The sequence below is a fragment of the Thyridium curvatum genome (assembly GCF_004353045.1).
Source record: "Thyridium curvatum strain D216 chromosome Unknown NODE_1_length_1224711_cov_81.814160, whole genome shotgun sequence".
Lineage (NCBI taxonomy): Eukaryota > Fungi > Ascomycota > Sordariomycetes > Thyridiales > Thyridiaceae > Thyridium > Thyridium curvatum.
This window is the reverse complement of record NW_022156756.1, coordinates 1,124,202-1,142,101: the sequence shown is the minus strand read 5'-3', so window position 1 is coordinate 1,142,101 and position 17,900 is coordinate 1,124,202. Positions and strand designations below refer to the sequence as shown.

The following is a 17,900-nucleotide window of genomic DNA, read 5'->3' as shown; positions in this document are numbered from 1 at the left end:
ATCCGAAGAAATGTGGGGACTACTACGCCCGGTTTGTGTGTGAGCGGTTCCTCAGCCTTTCACTTGTTCAACATGGCGAGTAGGATGCCTGCATAGCTACCACGTCATTATGTACTCTGGAAGTAGAAAAGTGCAGAATCTTGTGATACAAGAGACACACTGCGTCAAGTGTGGTGTGGATAGCACGCTATCCTACTGGCGTGAGGCATTGCTGTCACACCGTCAGATGCAGTCTCTCATGTTGGGCAGATGCACCATATGGAAGTGTTGTTCTTTCAGGCCTCCCAGATTGACTGGCTGACGAGCAATTAGGTTGCCGTCTTTTTGCAAGGCAATACGCACTTTTTGGCAAATCGTCACAAGATGTCTTCGGTGAGGGTGAGGGCATGAGAAAATTATTGACGAAACCAGGCTGAGGAAGGCCAATCGCGTACTTAAGTGGCCTCAACTTCCTCCGTCCGTGAAGACAGCGCATCAAAGTGACAACCCAGTCAAAACATCAATTCAGCTCCGTCATAACCTCTATCACAAGAAGAACCCAACGATGTCTTCCCAAAACGATCCCAAAGATCTCGCAACTTGGACTGCCGACGTCGGCAACGCCTCTGAGTCCGACAAGCGGATCAGACCATGGGAGGCTGTTATTGAGGCCAGCAAGGCCGAAGACAACGCAGGGGGCGATGTCATCGACCTCGAAGCCAACCCTTCTGGCGCCTGCGATATTAGTGTTTCTGCATAAGTCGGTGAGTATACTCGCACCTGTCTTAGAGACTGTATTGTACTGAACATGTAGCATATCGTATCGTCAAACTAGCTTAGCCGGGTGTGAGTGGAATTGGATAATTGGTGTGTGGTTTTGATCGTTCTTGAGCTGGTGAGACAATGTCTACCTGTGGCTACGCAACAATAGTTTAAAACCACGGCTCAACCTCTTGGGGGAGAATATATTTTATGTGATGAATCCAATTCTGTATTGTCAGCCTGGTCCCACGTTGGCGGCATCTTGGTGATAGTTTGGTTGCATTTATTACCAGCTACCCGCCAGCTTCAGAATTCCATCCGTGTTATCAAACTCTACTTCAGGCTGGCCACTTTACCCTTCAAGAGTGACCACCAACGATGATCATGGCAAGCACACAAGACGAATGTGTGGTACTCAGCTACGCCAAATGGCTCCCAATCTACGATCGAGAGGTACCCTTTCAAATTCTGAGCGACTTCTCGGGTGACTACAAGAGGACCAATCTGGAATTTGGTCCCGCACCAGTGGCAGAAACGATCCACGACATTCGCAACCTTGAGTCTACGTTCAAACTTGACATTCATGGTTTCCAGGTTTGTCGCCAAGAAACATCTGTGCAGGACTGGACAGATCGGCGGTCCATAGAGACCCAGTACTACGATGAAATGGAGCAAATGCTGAGGAGTGAGCTCGACGATGTGGACGAAGTGTTCTTCTATGACTGGAGAGTGTGTTGACTCGTCCTGCATGCCACCACCACTCTTCTACCCGCTGACCGACTCTTCACAGCCCCGGAAGAATGTGCCGTTCCAAATCGAGGGTGTCACCAAAGTCGACCTCGACGACCTCAGCCAGTACCTGATGCCAGTTGGCAATGCTCATATTGGTAAGTTACTCACTTGGTTGGGCCTCAGTGGTGACCTTTATTCCCTGACTATTCTATCTCTTCTCCCGTCATAAGACTTGTCGCCCTTGGGAGTAATCAAACGTGTCCGATATCATATGGGTGAAAGAGCAGACGAGTTACTCAAAGGCAGGGTCCGGGCTCTCAAGTGGGTTCCAATTCCACGCCTCGCGCAGTAGCTTGGCTTCTGACAATGCTCGGAGTACTAGTGTTTGGCGCCCAACCAGTACCTACCCAGTCAGGGACTGTCCTCTTGCCCTGTGCGACGGCAGAACGGTGGACGCCAAGGACCTCTTGCCAACCGATCATATCAAGAAGGCCTACATTGGTCAGACGAGCAATCTAATGTACCGCCCCGGCTATTCCTGGCATTATCTCAGCAGTCAGACCCGCGAGGAGTGTATCATCTTCAAGATGTTTGACTCGTTGAACGGCGTTACAAAGCGTAAGTATCTTTGTTTGAACAACTCACTGTGAGACTTAAACTAAGCTGAGAGGAATAACCAAGACTGCCCCCATGTCGCGTTTCGTCATCGTCAAATACCGGCCGATACACCACCTCGAGAGAGTTTTGAGATCCGTGCCCTTGTCTTCACGTATCCAGACCCGACAGTTAAGTCGTAGTACAGTCATCCCGGCAATTTGCAATCAAGATTTCTATGCAATTACTACCAACCACATTGGTGGCCGTCTCTGTGCCAAAACGTACCAGAATCAGTAAATTTCAGTCCATCAATCACTGCAATCATTCGGGCCACAGCCTCTGGCGTTTCCAGAGGTCCAGTCCAATTTGACATCTTTGTCTTGACCCAGCCGGGACTCATTGCTATGCAGGCGATATTATCAGAGGCCAGCTCCCGGGCAAGGTCTACTGTGATCATGTTGAGTGCAGTCTTGGAAGTTCGATAACTAATATTCTTTCCCGTTTCGTTCCCTTGTATGTTTGTCAGTCCATACCACCTGCCAAAATTGCAAGGTCCATACCGCTAATAGATCCTGCGCCGGAGGAGATGTTGATAACAAACGGTGATTTGCTTTTCATTAATTGCGTATGGAAGGTCCGCGTTGTCAGGAATGGGCCAACCGCACTGATGCGAAATTTGTGCATGAACTCATCAACTGTAGTGTCGAAAGCTTGTGGGCTGCCGTTTCCAGCCCCTATTGACCTTGTTGGCACAGGTGTAATATCCCATCTAGTCGCAAGTGGCGTTGTTGCATAACTTACCAGCACAGTTGATTAGAATATCTAGAGCCTGGTCTCCAAAGGATGTGGCAGCGTCCAAGATAGAATTCTCGTCTGCAAGGTCGAGCGGTATTGCTGTAGCGCCTGATTCGAGCAGCTGTTCATGAGAAGCATCAGAAAGTGGTACTTTTAATGGAACCACGTGGATGAACCGACTCACCTCTTTGGCTTCATCAGCCGACTCCTGACGATATGTTCCATAGACATCGAAGCCTTTTTCGAGGTATTGCAACACGAATTGGAGACCCAGGCCACGGTTAGCTCCCACCACCAGAACTGCTGGAGGCATCTCTTTGCTTTGGCCACAGAAGCCTTGTTGCTGATTGAGATAGCACGTATTGGGCTGGTTCGAGGCTGAAGATGTGCGGCACTGACTTGTGGCTATTTTATCTCGTCTCGGAAAGGAAACGTCGTGGGAAATGAGGTCTGGCATGGGATTGGGGCCACGTAGCAGGGCGGAATAAAGACGCCTGCATTGTTTGTGCTGCATGCCCTGGTTGTAATCAATTGTGCCACTGCATGCTTGGGCACATTATCATCACACCATTCATGTGCCTTATGCAATTTCCTTTAATTCGCGGAATTATTTGACTTGGGCCAGGAGCGGGGTAACGCTGCTTGGATGGTGTGTTGGTGTTGGGCATCATGTCTAGTGCCAGCCTGACTTATCTGCCCTCTGCTGCCAATTCACCGTGAGAATTACCAAGGAGCCTGACCCATGTACGGAAACAGAAGCGTAAATTCAGGGCCAGACCTTGATGGAGGGGGAAATATGTCCCCAATTCGCCGGATGAGAGACTCCTTTCCGGTGCAAGGCTCGAGTTGTCTGATCTGAGGCTCAATGTGTCTGACCTGGACCGGCTCGGTGTCAGGTATTTAGGCCCGGTGTGGTCACGTCGCACCTGCATTCTCAACCTGGTTAGCTTATGTCTTCAGGTAACACTTGTGGCATGGCATGACCTTGCTACCATTGTTGCAACTGCAACAAAGATGAGTCCGCAGCTTTCTCGGGATTTGTTCAAGTCCGAGGAGCTGTGGAACTATCTTATGGAGGACAAGTTGAAAACTCTGACAGATCAGGACCAGATACGTTTAAAGGGAGTGTTGAATTACAATACCTTCAACGATTATCTGAAGACAATCCTCACTAAATACAACGCTTCCAAGACGGTCAAATTACTTCGCTTCATTGAACCCGCCGTTCAGTATCTCGACACATTTTCTCGTGCTTTAAACAGCATCAGCCAAATGAATCCATTCGGCTGTCTAGGTTGGGGTGTCGTGCAAATTCTATTAGAGGTAAGAATATGCCCAACACCTTGCTTCATTCAATCCATCCGCTGATACATTGTTACCGTTGTCTTTGAAAAGAGCGCTCGACAGTCGTATCAAGTTCTGTCGTACATCGCTACTAATCTCGAAGACTTCGCCAAAACCTTGCCACGATGCGGTGAATATGTCGCAGTCTTTCCACACCATCCGCGGTTGCGGACAGCTATGCACAATATATGCAGGACCTATGTGTCTTCATGCATCGATACTGCGATGTATTTGGAGCGTAACTCTGGAGGTAGTGGAAGCTCCGCTGGCTATTTGAGGCCTTTCAACTCACTAACGATTCACCAGTCAATATTATTTCGGTTTATCTCAAGGGAAATAAAGTAAAGCGCATGTTTGAAGAGGCAAAGACGTTGGTTGAGGGATACAAGACGGACTTCGAAAAGGAAGTCAGCTTTGCCTTTGTCTCAAACACCACCAAGGGCCTGGCCATTCTTACAAAGACCTTTCTCTCGGTTGGAAATGCCCAGACAGCCACAACCCTACCTTATGGTCGAAATGCATCGTTTGTCAGTCATGATCATATATTGGCACGCTTACAAAACGAGCTCCATCCCCCCAACGCGGATCCTGGCGAGGGCACCCGCTCATGCGTCATTCACGGGACAGGAGGCGTAGGCAAGACGCAAATTGCCTTGGAATTTGCTTACCGTCACTCCAGGCCCAACTGTTGCATTTTCTGGTTACAGGCTGAAACGGCTGCTGGACTTGCGGAGACTTTCAGCCGCATTGCTAAGATACTCAGTCTGGCTGATGAGTCCCAAGTTCAGGATCAGACCCAGTTAATCACAATAGCGCAGCAATGGCTTTGCAAAAGTAAGCCATCTTGATACATGCCCATCACTTTGATACTAATTTTGGATAGATGATAACTGGCTGCTGATCTTCGACAATGCAATAGAGTCACATGGTATCCAATCATATTGGCCGAGGTGCAAACACGGAACGATCATTATCACTACGCAAAATAAGAACCTTGTTCACCTGTCCACGTTCTCAATCCACCTCACCCCAATGGACGAAGACGAAGGTGCCAAACTTCTTTTGAGATACCTGGACCACGGAGACGAAGATAGCAAAATGTATCTGAACGATATTGAGAACGCCAAGGCCATCTCAGCAGAGCTTGGCGGGCTGCCCATCGCCATAGCGCACGTGGCAGGATATATCGGACAATTAAGGCGGCCCTTATCATACTTCATTGAGCAGTTTCAAAAGCAACAGAGGGCTTCAATCGTCTGGTCTATGGACACCAGGTCGAGCACTACTCATCAGTATGATAGAACTCTAGATGCCGTGTGGGACCTGGCATTTTCCGCGCTCAGGCCTGAGGCTCAAGCACTGATGGACGTGCTGGCGATGCTGAATCCGGATTCGATTCAGGAAGACATGCTGCTAAGCGAGAACGATCGCGATCCCATCGAGTAAGTGAATGAATGATTTCTTGATGGCGCGCGTGAATCTAACGGGATTAATGCTTGGTAGATTCGACCAGATTCGAATTGAACTTCTCAGCCGTCATTTGCTGGAACCACAAGGCGGCGCTTCCGGATCTGCCCTGGTCATTCATCGCAGTTTACAGAAAAATCTTCTCTTTCGCTTTGGTCGGGACCGAAGCAAGAAACAAGAGGTTTTCGAGCGGGCCACAAAATTGGTCAGGAGGAACTTCCCTGTTCAATCTCCGATCGGAGTGCCCGTCAACCATAGATGGGCAATTTATGAATCATACCTTCCACATGTCCTTACTCTTCATGCTGTTTACCTGTCAAGTAAGCCGGAGTTATACGGAACTGTACAATTTGCCGACTTGTTATGCGATGCCGGCTATTACATGTGGGACAGACACCTGGGCCGTGAAGGCATCCCCGTCCTAGAGACAGCTGAGAGGATCTGTCTTCAGGATGAGAACAAACATCTGCGTCGTCTCCGGGCGAATATTGGAGTCGCTCTCGGATCTTTATTGAACACAGTCGGCATCTCAGAACTGCAAAGAGCTGTCGTGCTGTTCGATGAGATATTGACCCTTCGTCAAGAGCACATTGCTGAATTGCCGCTTCCGCTTTCCAGAGAAGACCAGCTTCTTCTGTCAAATGCATGGAATGATAAAGGCTGGATGTGCCTGGAAAGGGAAGATTACTTTGCAGCAGAGGTGCCTTTTGAAAAGTCGTTGGAAATCAAGCGCCAGTGGCCCGAGCAAGATATCCCGTTCGAGTTCGCTGAGACTCTCAAGAATCTGGCATTTGTCCGACTCGCTCAAAAGAGGTCCCGAAGTGCTATTGAGCTTGCTAGCCACGCACTGGACCTTGTTGAAGGTGATCAAGACTCTGGGTCTGCCACCGTGCAAAAGTTTCGCCTACGCAAAGCCGAAATACTTGCAAATTCCGGGCAAATCAAGGAAGCAATAAAGATTGTCGATAAAGTAGCTGCCGAGAGGGCGCATCTATACCGACCATATCACCCTTCCAACCTTGATGTCTACTACATCCGCGGCATCCTTTTTCACTACGACGATCGTCTGACGGAGGCCGAGAGTATGCTACGGCAGACGTTAAATACTGATATTCACGACCCATATCCTCAAGAATGCAGGGCTCGATGTCTTTTCGCTCTTTCCGAAGTGATAAAGAAGAATGGAAAGACTAAGGAGTCTGAGCATCACAGAAATGAAGCCTTGGAACTCCTCAACCAGTGGTGCAATCTTTTTCAAATAGAGTACACGGATAACACTGATGTCTCTGTTTTATTCGACCATGTTGTCCCATTTAAATGTTCTCGGTTAAGTAGATATGGCAAACTATGGGTAGGGACGGTAGGGTAGATACAATGTTTCTATCACATAGTAGATAATAATTGTCTATTTACCACACTCTCTATGACGCTTACGTTACCAATTTCTTCCACGGGTTCAGGTGTCATAATAAAGCAGCTGCAGATTCCTTTATTTATGCATTCCCAATAGCTTTCGCCGGGGCAAGCTGCACACCGTCGAACCACAGCCAAGTCGGTTCCCTTTGAACGCAAACTTTTGACGGGACAGGGTCTGCTGCTTTCCGGCCCTCTGTTCACAGCAAAATGCTCTAGGCCCATTTGCCAATGAAGCTCATCAGAGCGATACCAGCAACGAGACCGATACCGCCAATCGTAGCCGTGAGAGGCTCGGCACGGTCCATCTCGCCGCCAAACATCCAGTCGCCGGCCCACATCTCGACGATGCCCACCCAGGCGAGGATACCGGCGGAAACGGCGTCGAGAGTGCCGATGGCGATGATGGTAGAGGGATCATTTCCGTTAAAGTGCTGCAGGACGCCGATGCCAATCGCCATGCCAACCGGGGTCACAAGCGCAAAGGCGAGAGCCATGAGGCACTTCTTGTAGAGAGATAGCGACGGGATGGGACACTCGCCGGCCATATGCTCGACGTTGGGAGGCAGGTTTCCGGCACTTGCGATGCGGCTACCCAGAGCTATACCCTCAAACATCTGGTGGAAGACGATAACAGCGAAGAGGATCTTGAAGAACGAGTCTCCAGAGACGACAAGAGTGACACCGATAACTGAAGAAAGGCAATGCCTCGTTAGTACTCTGAGAACGTATATCGTGAAATCAGGGGTGGGTTGTAACTTACTTATCGAGTGGAAGATGATACCAGCCTCGAGGACAAAGATGCTGACAATCTCTTTTCTGTTTTGCCTGTGGAGTTCGGCAGTAGTGGCATCCCCCTCGATGGCCTTCTTCGACATGGTGGCATGTGCAAATTTGTGGCTGCAGAACTCAATAAGGAAGGATAAGAATAGACCTGCCGTAAATATGGCAGCCGTGGTTCCCTCGAACTGGAGCTGGCCGAGGCACTTGTTGCTGAACATGAGGTCGGCGTGGGTAAAGAGCTAGGTTTCGATTTCGATTGTCAGCTTGGATAATCTCTTCATCATCAGATACTAGATGAGAAACACGAACATGAACAAACGCAGTGGCAATGATGACACCCGTGCCAAACTGCTTGAGGATCATCAGGATCCACTTCAACGGGCCAGACATGGACCACTTCGTCAAAAAGATCGGAGTGAAAACACCGATTGCGCTGGTGACGAGGACCACGAACAAGAGACCAATGCGCAGAGGAATGTCATAGTCTCGCTCAACTCTGGCGCAGTTCTTGGTGCCGCTGCCGCCGCCCTCGCTCTCGCCAGGACCGACACAATGCCTGTGGTACACAGTGAGTGGCCAGGCGCAGACCTGTTTCAGACAGATTCAGACTTACTCAACACCGGCGTGGAAGTGGCAATGCTTCCCCTGAGGCTCACCAGACGATGATGATGGGGTTGCGGCGGCGGCCTGGCCGGGCGCCAAAACCTGGACATCTTCGCCCTTTGAGTTAACACAAAAGCTATTTCACTCTTGTTAGTTGCCATTATACTATGATAGTCTCCTTCAGGTCAACTGACTTGTCAGAGCCATGCGAATGGCAGCCTGTGAACGCAGCCGGCACGTCAGTCGTTGCGGTCGGGGTAGTGACGACCTGATACTCGGCAGTGCCAGCCATGCAGTATCTGTCACGATGAGGTTAGCAACCGTGCTCCGTCCGATATTGTAATCAACATCAGTCGGAAACTTACACATTGCTCCCATGCAGGTGGCAGCTCGTGATCTCGGAGGGAAAGGAAGCCGGAGTTGCTGCGGTAGTTGATGCGGCATTCGCACCACCACCCTCCGGGATTAGTTCAACATCGTCACCACTTGGTGCAAGGCAGTACCTATCCACAGTCCATTGTTAGCAAGTTCGAGAGACAGTTGGAAGGACTATAGTGGGATGAATGTACATTGCGGAGCCATGGTAATGACAGGCTGTGTAAGAGCTTGGCAAGTTGCTGCCAGACGTCTTCACTTGATACTCTGATACACCAGCAATGCAGAACCTGTAATCGAAGAAAATTCAGTATCACCAAACTTTTTATGGCAAGTGAGTGGGAACAACTGACTGTGTTGTGCCATGCATGTGACATCCGGTAACAGCGGTGACCTGTGGCGCCGCGGTAGACGAGGCAGAGGCCTGTCGTCTCTGGAACGTTGTCGTGCGCGGGACATGCTGCGCGTTGACAGAGGCGAACAGCAAGACCGTAGCAGCCGCAGCCAGTGTAGTCTGGCTCTTTGCGAACATCTTTGCTTCTCCAAAAGTCCAGTGAAGATCAAACTTCTCAGCCAGAAGTTTGTAACCCAGTCGTCACAACCACCTCGATTCTCGCTCGCGGCTCCAAAAGGTCTTAATATGGTACCAGAAGCTATCCAACACGGTTGATTCTCTCTCTATTTTTCTCACGTTATGAAATCGGAGATATCTTTAGTTTTGGAGGGTACCAAAGAAGAAAATGGGTAGGGCAAAATGCGTTCCGCAACGGGTATTTGGTCCGAACCGATGGCTTCAACACCAACACCCAACCACAACCACGCCCCTCTCTTGCCTCGTACACGACCATATTACCTTTCAAGAGGAGCTGAATGGCCCTCAGGGTTCTTGCAAATGCAAGAAGTTTGAGAACCCTGATGGGAGAGCCAAGAAGATAAATACTAGGAAATGCCGCCTGCCAAGAGGCCGAAAGAGCATCGTGCCTTGGCGTTTTCCACAACACTGGAAGCCTTGGCACGGTGCAAGGGGGATAACAACGTGCTCACCCTTTCGGCCTACCTGTATGGTTCCGAGCCCCCACGCGATATTTGCGTGCTTTGATGCTGTGTCTTTGCCCCTCTCGCGGCTGTGGCGGTGACATCCCCCTCTCGCTTGGCAGAGCTTGTTTTGTTTTGCGAGGGAGGAGCCGATAAACCGAGCATGGTGCTGTCCCGGTTCGTGGTACTTTTGACAATCTGTCCGATTAAGCGGGAATGCAAAGATGCTCAGACCATAGAAAGAGACGATCAGAGCCAGATTTCGGACAAGAACCCGATTGAAGGGGCGAGAGGACAGAGCTACTGCGAGATGGAGAACTGAAATGCACAGTCCGCTTCCACAACGCGGTAGAAGTGTAAATCTAGAAGATGCTGCAGAGTTATTCAATACCAATAAATCCATTTGCAGCTGACACCTCTAGATGTCCCATCACTAACAGGAAAGGTTTGAGAGACCGATGTTGACACGGTTTGGGCTCGATGAGATAGTGAAACCCAAATCTACGAATTCAAGAATTTCTACAACTTTACTTTTACTGGTCAAATGTGTTCATTATCAAAATTTTCTAGATCTCGAAGTGAAAAAGATTCAAAAGACTTGCAGTTTTGTAGAGATAATTACATGGCCGTAATGATTTCCACCAAGGACAGCTGACCCAGACAAACGATCCAAGACCTTTCCATCGTGATACAAACTTTTTCCTGCTGGCTTAGAGGGCGAAAGCACCCGCAGCCAGCATAACGCCAACAGCAGCAAGGCCGTTGACAGCGTTGGCGTAAGCACCAGCAGTGGCAGTGGCGGAGGCGGAGGTGGAGGCTCCAGTGCGAGTAGCTGCGGTGGAGTTCGAGTTGGAGGCAGCGGTGGCCGGGCCTTTGCAGTGCCAGTGGTCGCCGTGCGGCTCGCAGCCAACAGAAGCAGTCGGGCTGGGAGCCAGAGTCTTGGAGCTGGAGACGAAGCCGGAAGAAGAAACAGCGGAGACGGCGCCTGTAGCAGGGCCCTTGCAGTGCCAGTGGTCACCGTGGGGCTCGCAGCCGACGGAGGCAGTCGGACTGGGACCAAGCGACCCAGAGCCAGCAGCATCACTGTGATCATGATCATGGTCGTCGTGGTCGTCGTGGCCAGCAGAGGTTGTGGCCGCCGCGGTGGTCTGGGCGGCGGGAGGAGGAGTGGCAGCCGCAGTGGCGGTCTTAGCACCGGCGCAGTGCCTGCATAATATGGTCAGATGAGTGATCAAGGCCGAAGTCCCGGCTATGAAACATACCAGTGATCGCCGTGAGGCTCACATCCGTAAGACTCGGTCGGGCTCGGGGCAATGGTGGCGCTCTGAGCGAAGACGGACTGCGCAAAGCAGAAAGACAGAATGACTGCGACGGCCTTCATTGTGACAGTTGACTGTAGGATGATTGAGTTATTCTAACGAGTGAAGCAAACGAATGGTACTCAGATGGCTGCTGCGAGATGGACAAGAGGTAAACCTGACAAAAACTTGGCAGTGCTTAGTTGCAGGGTGGGAAGGCGACTTATATCCCGCTCACTCGAGCTCATGCAGGCAGGTTTGAGCAGGTATTAGCAGAGATGTTTCTTGGCATCATCTCACACGAAAGCTCGATGTACTCCGTAGTATCTGGCACCGAGATGCATGACCACCAACAAGATCGACCAATTTCGTGATTCCGCCAGCCTGGAGACTTGGCGTGATGCAGGTTCGACAATACGTGCTGAGCTGAGTACGTTCCGGTCCACCGTTCGACTACATGCTGGTTCATCGGGCAAAGCAGCTAAGACCAGCACAGGCATGGGAGTGGTTCAGCCAGGAGCCACAATTGACTCTCCGCCGCTCCCAGCCACTCGAGGCTGGTTTCCAAGCGAGACCGGAGAAAGGCCCAAAGAGAAGAGACGACTGGCCAATGAGATTCAGACTATTCATGAATTCTGGTATTGAATTGACTCCATCATCTTCAAGAACCCCTGCTGGCGTTGGTGGTGTCTTGTGAACCTTGATGACCTCCCGCCCCCAAGCACCTTGATGAACACTTCTTGGCACTTATCAAGCTTCCCTATCCGCATCTACTCTCCATCCAAGACTAGCTTTCTAAATCTCTGCCATTCGACCAGCTCAGCGCGCTGTGCACGATGGAAACCCCCACTGCACTGCCAAGATGTGCCTCCGCCGGCGGACGTGCAGGTTGGCCAACGGAGGCGGGCCCGACATAGAATGATCCAAAATGGATAAACGACCGTTCTCGCCAAGATTCAAATCTGATGTTCATCTTTCTCTAGGCTGCTATAGCTTGGGAAATGGGTAAAATTTGACATCAGGGTTGTGGCATGGCAGTAAGCTGTATGCTTGGCACGGTCGTCCGGGTTCTGCTTGTCAATCAGAGATGGACAGCTTCAAGCTGACAGCTCGAGACGGGAGCGTCGTGCAGTTCTATGGCCCCATCTAGCACATGGCCCAGGCCCAAGGAGTCCGAATGGCGTGCTGTTGAGATCTCTACATCCTTCCCAGATGCACAGAATGCTTGGCTCGGGAGATCGAGAGTGGTAGTGCAGGTACATGTATAAATCTCGTCCCTCCTGCCGGATTGTCTCTGAGAAATGAAGAGAGTGAGAGCCCCAGCATTCCAGCCCTTCAATTAGTCTGCCAGACCGAGCCTCAGTCTGTGATCCAGCCAATAAACATGGTTTCCGCCAAGCTTCTCACAGCCGCGCTGGCTGCAGCTCTGCCGGCCTCTGCGCTTCCCAACTTTGTCAAGCGGGAGAATGCCGCTTCACCGCAGACCATCACGGTGACCATCCCTGCTCAGCCTACCGAAACTGGACCTGCCGTGTATGACTGGACAAAGGGTGGTGTGAAGGAGTTCACTATCCACCAGTCATGCAATGCCACTGAGCGGGTTCAGCTCCGTCAGGGCTTGAACGAGGCCATCACCGTGGCCACCCACGCGCGCGATCACATCCTCCGCTTTGGCAACAGCTCCGAATTCTACCGAAAATACTTTGGCAAGGCTCCCACGGGCGAGCCGATTGGCTGGCTTGACAAGCTCATCAATGGCGACAAGAACGGCCTGATTTTCCGCTGTGACGACATTGATGGCAACTGCAAGCAAGATGGTAAGTTGGATTGCGATATCTCTACAACCTCGCCGACTACTGTGTGGTTTGCTCCGTTTCACCTTCCCATTCCTCTTACTAACATGTCCCGACCACAGGATGGGGAGGCCACTGGCGAGGCGCCAACGCTACCTCTGAGACCGTCATCTGCCCGCTCTCCTACGCGACCCGCAAGCCCCTAAACGCCATCTGCGGCTTTGGCTACACAGTTGCCGGCGGCAAGCTTGCTTGGACGTTTGCTGGAGACCTGATCCACCGCGCTTACCATCTTCCGCTCATCGGCCAGGACACAGTGAGCCATTACGCCGACTCTTACGATGAGTGCCTCCAGCTAGCCAAGACGAAGCCGGAGCAGGCGGTCCGCAACACGCACTCCCTCCAGTACTTTGCTCTCGACGTCTATGCCTACGACATTGCCCTGCCCGGTGTCGGATGCACGGGCAAGCCCGCTGCTGCTGCACCTGCGCCTGCTCCCGCTGCTAGCTCTGCTTCCGGAACTGGCAAGGCTGCCCCGTCACCCACAAAGACCGCGGGGACTGTAAGTAATCTTTTCTGATTATAGATTGTCTCCATTTGTGTCCGCCACCTGATAGGATTCAATGCTGACCTCAACACAGGAGTGCCACACACATGACAACGGAGATGTTCATTGCTCTTAATTGAGCTATGTGTAACATCCGGCATGATTAAAGTGACAACTACCCTATATCATGCTCCTCAATAGGAACAGAGTCAGTCAATGCTCTATTCACTTCATCACCCTCTTTCACGGCGTTGTCGGGCGATTATGATCAATGTTATGATCAATGCTCCACGGTTGGAGTGTCAATACTGGCGGATTTCGAGACCAGCGTTTGGAACGACGGAAGATATCAAGATAGACGATCTACAAAGCCTCAGATAAAGGCATTATATAGAGCATAATCGATTCAAGCTTAGACTATCAACGATTGGACAAGCGTTGTGTAGAGTCAGAAGACGGGAAAGCTCGTCCCTCGACTCGATGAGCTTCAATGTATGGGTTCGTGCATGCCAACAGGCCCAAACCGTCCTCAACAGATTGGTGAAAGCCCTTGGATTCCCCGGCTTATCTCCATCAGCCCAAGAAGTGTTGTCTAAGAGTGCCTGTGCCAGGATCGACATTGCCATTAGCCGTGATTCGATTGGCTCAGTACTATTACCAAAATCGGTTTACGGCCAAAGCACCCTGTCTTATACGGCGAAGCTTAATTGTGAGGGGCTCTAAGGGCATTAATGGGAGACAGATCTTACTGGAAATACACATACAGCTTTATCAGTCCCTTGATATTTCGCTGGGTGGTATCTGGCCAGGCCTGGTACCCAGAAGTAGATCCGTTAGCAGCACATCCATATAATTAAGACCCATTTAACCAACACGGCCTTATGCAATGGCAGGTTGATGTATGCCCCTCACTCCCAAGCTGATGAGAGACACCACATCAGACCACACAATATCGCGAATCATCTGGAGCTACAGGATGAGAAATTATTATCTTCTCACCACCCAGACATATCAAAGATCATCGCGGAAGATAAGCCTGCTGCTCTTCCCATTGACACAGGCGACCAACACCCACGCCCGTACGAGGACGAGGAACCTCTATCACAATCACCCTCAAGGTCGCAGCTTCACCATCACCGCCATCGCCCGAGCCAGCAACAAAACCTTCCCCACCATGGCTCCCCAGCCCGTCGAGGCACCCCTCTCCCAGTCGGCGACCTTCCTCGTCCTGGCCGCCACCGACCAGCCCGACGCGGCAAAGACCATCCGCTCCGTCCTCGCCAGCGTCGCCGACCTGACAAAGAACATCTCCATCCGCGACCGCGCCGCCTCGCTCTCCTGCACGGTCGGCATCGGCAGCAGCCTCTGGGACAAGGTCGTCCCGCCAGGCCGGCCGCGCCCGGCGGAGCTGCACCCCTTCCCCGAGGTGCGGGGCGCCCGGCACACGGCGCCGTCGACGCCGGGGGACCTGCTCTTCCACATCCGGTCCGAGCGGCGCGACATGGCCTTTGAGTTCGAGCGGCAGCTGATGGACCGCCTCGGCGGCGCCGTGCGCGTCGAGGACGAGACGGTCGGGTTCCGCTACTTTGACGTGCGCGACGTCCTGGGCTTCGTCGACGGCACGGCCAACCCCGTCGGCGCCCAGGACGTCGCGGACGCGGTGCTGCTCACGGCGCGGGACGACCCCGCGGGGGAGGGCGGCAGCTACGTCGTCGTGCAAAAGTACCTGCACGACCTGGCGGCCTGGGGCCGGCTCAAGACCGAGGACCAGGAGGCCATCATCGGGCGGACCAAGCTGGACAACGTCGAGCTCGACGACGCCGAGGGCCCGGAGCAGAAGTCGCACAAGACGCTCGCGACGATCGAGGGCGAGGACGGCAGCGAGCACGACATCCTGCGGGACAACATGCCCTTCGGGTCGCCGGCGCAGGGCGAGTTCGGCACCTACTTCATCGGCTACTCGAAGAAGTTGTGGGTGACGGAGAAGATGATGGAGCGGATGTTTATAGGGGATCCGCCTGGGAAGCATGATCGGATTCTAGACTACTCTAGTCCTGTCACTGGCTCGACGTTCTTTGTGCCGTCGTTGAGTCTGTTAGAGAGCTTGGACGACGATTAAGGAAAGTAGTTGCTCTTTTTCTCTCACAGAGCATTTTCGTTTAGGCAAGGGCAGCACATTCTCCGTAGCTAGACACCATCTTGATCTATACTATACTCCCTCCATCAGAGTCCTCGCGGCTACCTCCCTGCCAGGCGGGTGCTTCTGGATCCGGTCCGCGAGCGCCCTGGCCTTCTCCTTCATACCAGCAGCTTCAGGTCCGCATACAACAGCGATCAGCTCTTTGCCAAGCTCCCTAGTCGTCCAGTCCGGATTGGCCTTTCGATTCCCCCATCGCCCGATGCCGAGATACTGTATCCGGGCTGCCCAGTCGTAGCAGTCCGCCCAGCCAGCCAAAATGACATGAGGAACACCAAAGCTATGGGCGGAAGGCCTATGGTCAGCATAACCAATCATCTAATTACTCAGTAGTCCAGAGGGATATACTCACGCGATAGCCTCGATCGACGAGTTTGCGCCGCCGTGATGAACGGCGCATACGACATGACCAGACGCGAGGACCGAAATTGGGTCTGCATCGAGCCAGTTGACGATCCTCACCCGGCCGCTGTCGATCTCCTTGGCCAAAATCTCGTACACTGTGCTTCCCTTGCCGGTGTCGTAGTCAACATCGCCCCTACCAGCACTCAAGAACTGGTTGCCCGTCTTTCTCAGCTTCCACAGCACTCTGAGCTTTCCCACCTCGGACTTTCCCTCCTTCTCACTCTCGTCCTCGGCCTTGCTGTCAGCTTCATCAAACACCAGCCTCAGCGCGCGGGCCATCTCCACCGCCCACTCCTCGTCCATGACCCTGTGCGACCCCAGGCTGATGTAGACAGTGGGACCCTCGGCAAGCCAGCCATCCAGCTCCGCGTCTTGCGCCTTCAGATCCCGCACAGGCTGAAGGATAGGCCCGCAAGGGATCAGATAGTCTAGCTTTCGGAGAGGGTATTCGTACTCGGGTAGCGACGGCACCAGCGCCTTCCACCCGGGTATCCCTTCCTGTACGGGCTCGATGTAGAACAGGGTGGCCTCCTTGCCCGTCTTCTCGCGGAAGAAGACTCTCTTCTCCTTCCAGGCGGCGCCGCGAGCGAGTGCCAAGTGCAAGGCAAGGCTGTTGAGGATGTTGAGCGGCACGAGGTACCAGGGAAGCGGGTAAGGCCAGCCGGTACCGGACCTAGACCGACACAACAGCATCGTGTTAGTGCACTGGCACACTGGCCGACATGGAGCGAGGTCAGGGACGGTCCCCTCCCCGTCAGGGAACGAGATGTTCTCACAATGGGATCCTCCACAGCGCGTCAGGGCCGATATAGACGTCTTTCATGGAGAGAGGCATGAGCAGATGCCACTTGATGCCGCTGTTCCTCGCAGCGGTGAGGGCCGGAGCGAACATGGGGTCGACAGCGATCACGTCCGGTCTCACCTCCGTGATGACTCTTTCGATGTCGTCGTGTGCCTCGAGAAACTTCTCTTTCGTCCAGGGGTTTATCAGATTCAAGAGCTTGTCGGCTACCAAGAAGTTGCGCCATGTGTTCCTCCCCAGATGTCTAGCTACTTCCGCGCCGGGGATTAACAGATAGGCCTCCTCTTGAGACTGAGCATTCTCAAGGGCGTGGAAGTGGACTGGCTCGCGCGCCGGCGGGCACGTCTCCAGAGCTCTCTGGGAGAGCCGGGAGACTACATTGGCGGCGCTTGGGTGCGCGGCGACATGGACCTGCAGGGACGGGTAGAGGTTGAGGAGAGCGTGTGCCGTCGCCAGGTGCACGTTCAGCTGGCCCAGGGCCGGGTCCGAGAGCAGCAGGATCTTCTTGGGTGCATCCGCCATGGCAACCCGTAGACCAGAGGTCCGTGTCTTTGGGCGAATCACCAAAAGGAAGGCAGTTGGAAAGACGGTCAATAGATAGAAGCCTCTCTCTTTCTTTCTCTCTTTCTCTCTCTCTACATATGCATACGTATACCGCGGTGAGATGCTAATTATGTACTTTTCAACTGCGATATCTGCCACCAATAGGCAGCCGTGATAGAGTCCGAGGACTCGCACTATGACCTAGATGGCGCTCGAGACGCAGGATGACAGAGAGGAAGCGAGGCTCCTAAAATCTCACAGAATCTGAGCTAGTAGATCCTTCGGGTTCCTGTCATTTCGAAGCCCATTGATTCGTTTGCGGAGCCCCTGTTTACGCGGAAACAAGGGCTGCAGCGATGGCCCTTGGTCGAACCGCTCCCAGTCCTAGCAGTCTTGCTTCATCAAGGACGAAGGAAGGGGGCCATTGAAG

At 52.6% G+C, this 17,900-nt stretch overlaps 9 protein-coding genes across 9 annotated transcripts; 5 read left to right on the top strand and 4 right to left on the bottom strand.

Moving 5' to 3' along the window:
- Positions 1–544: 544 nt before the first annotated feature.
- On the top strand, positions 545–739 carry E0L32_000372 (uncharacterized protein; the record flags this gene model as incomplete). The annotated part of the gene is made up of 1 exon (XM_031138051.1): positions 545–739. The coding sequence occupies one exon, from the start codon at positions 545–547 to the stop codon at positions 737–739; it is 195 nt and encodes a 64-aa protein (XP_030997749.1).
- A 386-nt stretch (positions 740–1,125) lies between these two features.
- Positions 1,126–2,270, top strand: E0L32_000371 (uncharacterized protein; the record flags this gene model as incomplete). The annotated part of the gene is made up of 4 exons (XM_031138040.1): positions 1,126–1,470; positions 1,532–1,628; positions 1,885–2,091; positions 2,137–2,270. The coding sequence occupies 4 exons, from the start codon at positions 1,126–1,128 to the stop codon at positions 2,268–2,270; spliced, it is 783 nt and encodes a 260-aa protein (XP_030997748.1).
- Positions 2,271–2,314: 44 nt separating this feature from the next.
- E0L32_000370 (uncharacterized protein) lies at positions 2,315–3,322 on the bottom strand (the record flags this gene model as incomplete). Its single annotated transcript, XM_031138029.1, has 4 exons — positions 2,315–2,580; positions 2,631–2,804; positions 2,872–2,986; positions 3,050–3,322. 4 exons carry the CDS (start codon positions 3,320–3,322, stop codon positions 2,315–2,317), a joined length of 828 nt encoding a protein of 275 aa, XP_030997747.1.
- A 557-nt stretch (positions 3,323–3,879) lies between these two features.
- E0L32_000369 (uncharacterized protein) lies at positions 3,880–7,045 on the top strand (the record flags this gene model as incomplete). The annotated part of the gene is made up of 4 exons (XM_031138018.1): positions 3,880–4,188; positions 4,464–5,043; positions 5,093–5,651; positions 5,713–7,045. 4 exons carry the CDS (start codon positions 3,880–3,882, stop codon positions 7,043–7,045), a joined length of 2,781 nt encoding a protein of 926 aa, XP_030997746.1.
- A 259-nt stretch (positions 7,046–7,304) lies between these two features.
- On the bottom strand, positions 7,305–9,382 carry E0L32_000368 (uncharacterized protein; the record flags this gene model as incomplete). The annotated part of the gene is made up of 8 exons (XM_031138006.1): positions 7,305–7,780; positions 7,853–8,111; positions 8,164–8,428; positions 8,486–8,611; positions 8,670–8,774; positions 8,841–8,978; positions 9,045–9,140; positions 9,204–9,382. The coding sequence occupies 8 exons, from the start codon at positions 9,380–9,382 to the stop codon at positions 7,305–7,307; spliced, it is 1,644 nt and encodes a 547-aa protein (XP_030997745.1).
- Positions 9,383–10,595: 1,213 nt separating this feature from the next.
- Positions 10,596–11,266, bottom strand: E0L32_000367 (uncharacterized protein; the record flags this gene model as incomplete). Its single annotated transcript, XM_031137995.1, has 2 exons — positions 10,596–11,091; positions 11,148–11,266. The coding sequence occupies 2 exons, from the start codon at positions 11,264–11,266 to the stop codon at positions 10,596–10,598; spliced, it is 615 nt and encodes a 204-aa protein (XP_030997744.1).
- A 1,301-nt stretch (positions 11,267–12,567) lies between these two features.
- E0L32_000366 (uncharacterized protein) lies at positions 12,568–13,659 on the top strand (the record flags this gene model as incomplete). Its single annotated transcript, XM_031137984.1, has 3 exons — positions 12,568–13,000; positions 13,099–13,538; positions 13,618–13,659. 3 exons carry the CDS (start codon positions 12,568–12,570, stop codon positions 13,657–13,659), a joined length of 915 nt encoding a protein of 304 aa, XP_030997743.1.
- A 1,038-nt stretch (positions 13,660–14,697) lies between these two features.
- E0L32_000365 (uncharacterized protein) lies at positions 14,698–15,642 on the top strand (the record flags this gene model as incomplete). Its single annotated transcript, XM_031137973.1, has 1 exon — positions 14,698–15,642. The coding sequence occupies one exon, from the start codon at positions 14,698–14,700 to the stop codon at positions 15,640–15,642; it is 945 nt and encodes a 314-aa protein (XP_030997742.1).
- A 90-nt stretch (positions 15,643–15,732) lies between these two features.
- E0L32_000364 (uncharacterized protein) lies at positions 15,733–17,449 on the bottom strand (the record flags this gene model as incomplete). The annotated part of the gene is made up of 3 exons (XM_031137962.1): positions 15,733–16,015; positions 16,073–16,798; positions 16,902–17,449. The coding sequence occupies 3 exons, from the start codon at positions 17,447–17,449 to the stop codon at positions 15,733–15,735; spliced, it is 1,557 nt and encodes a 518-aa protein (XP_030997741.1).
- Positions 17,450–17,900: the final 451 nt, after the last annotated feature.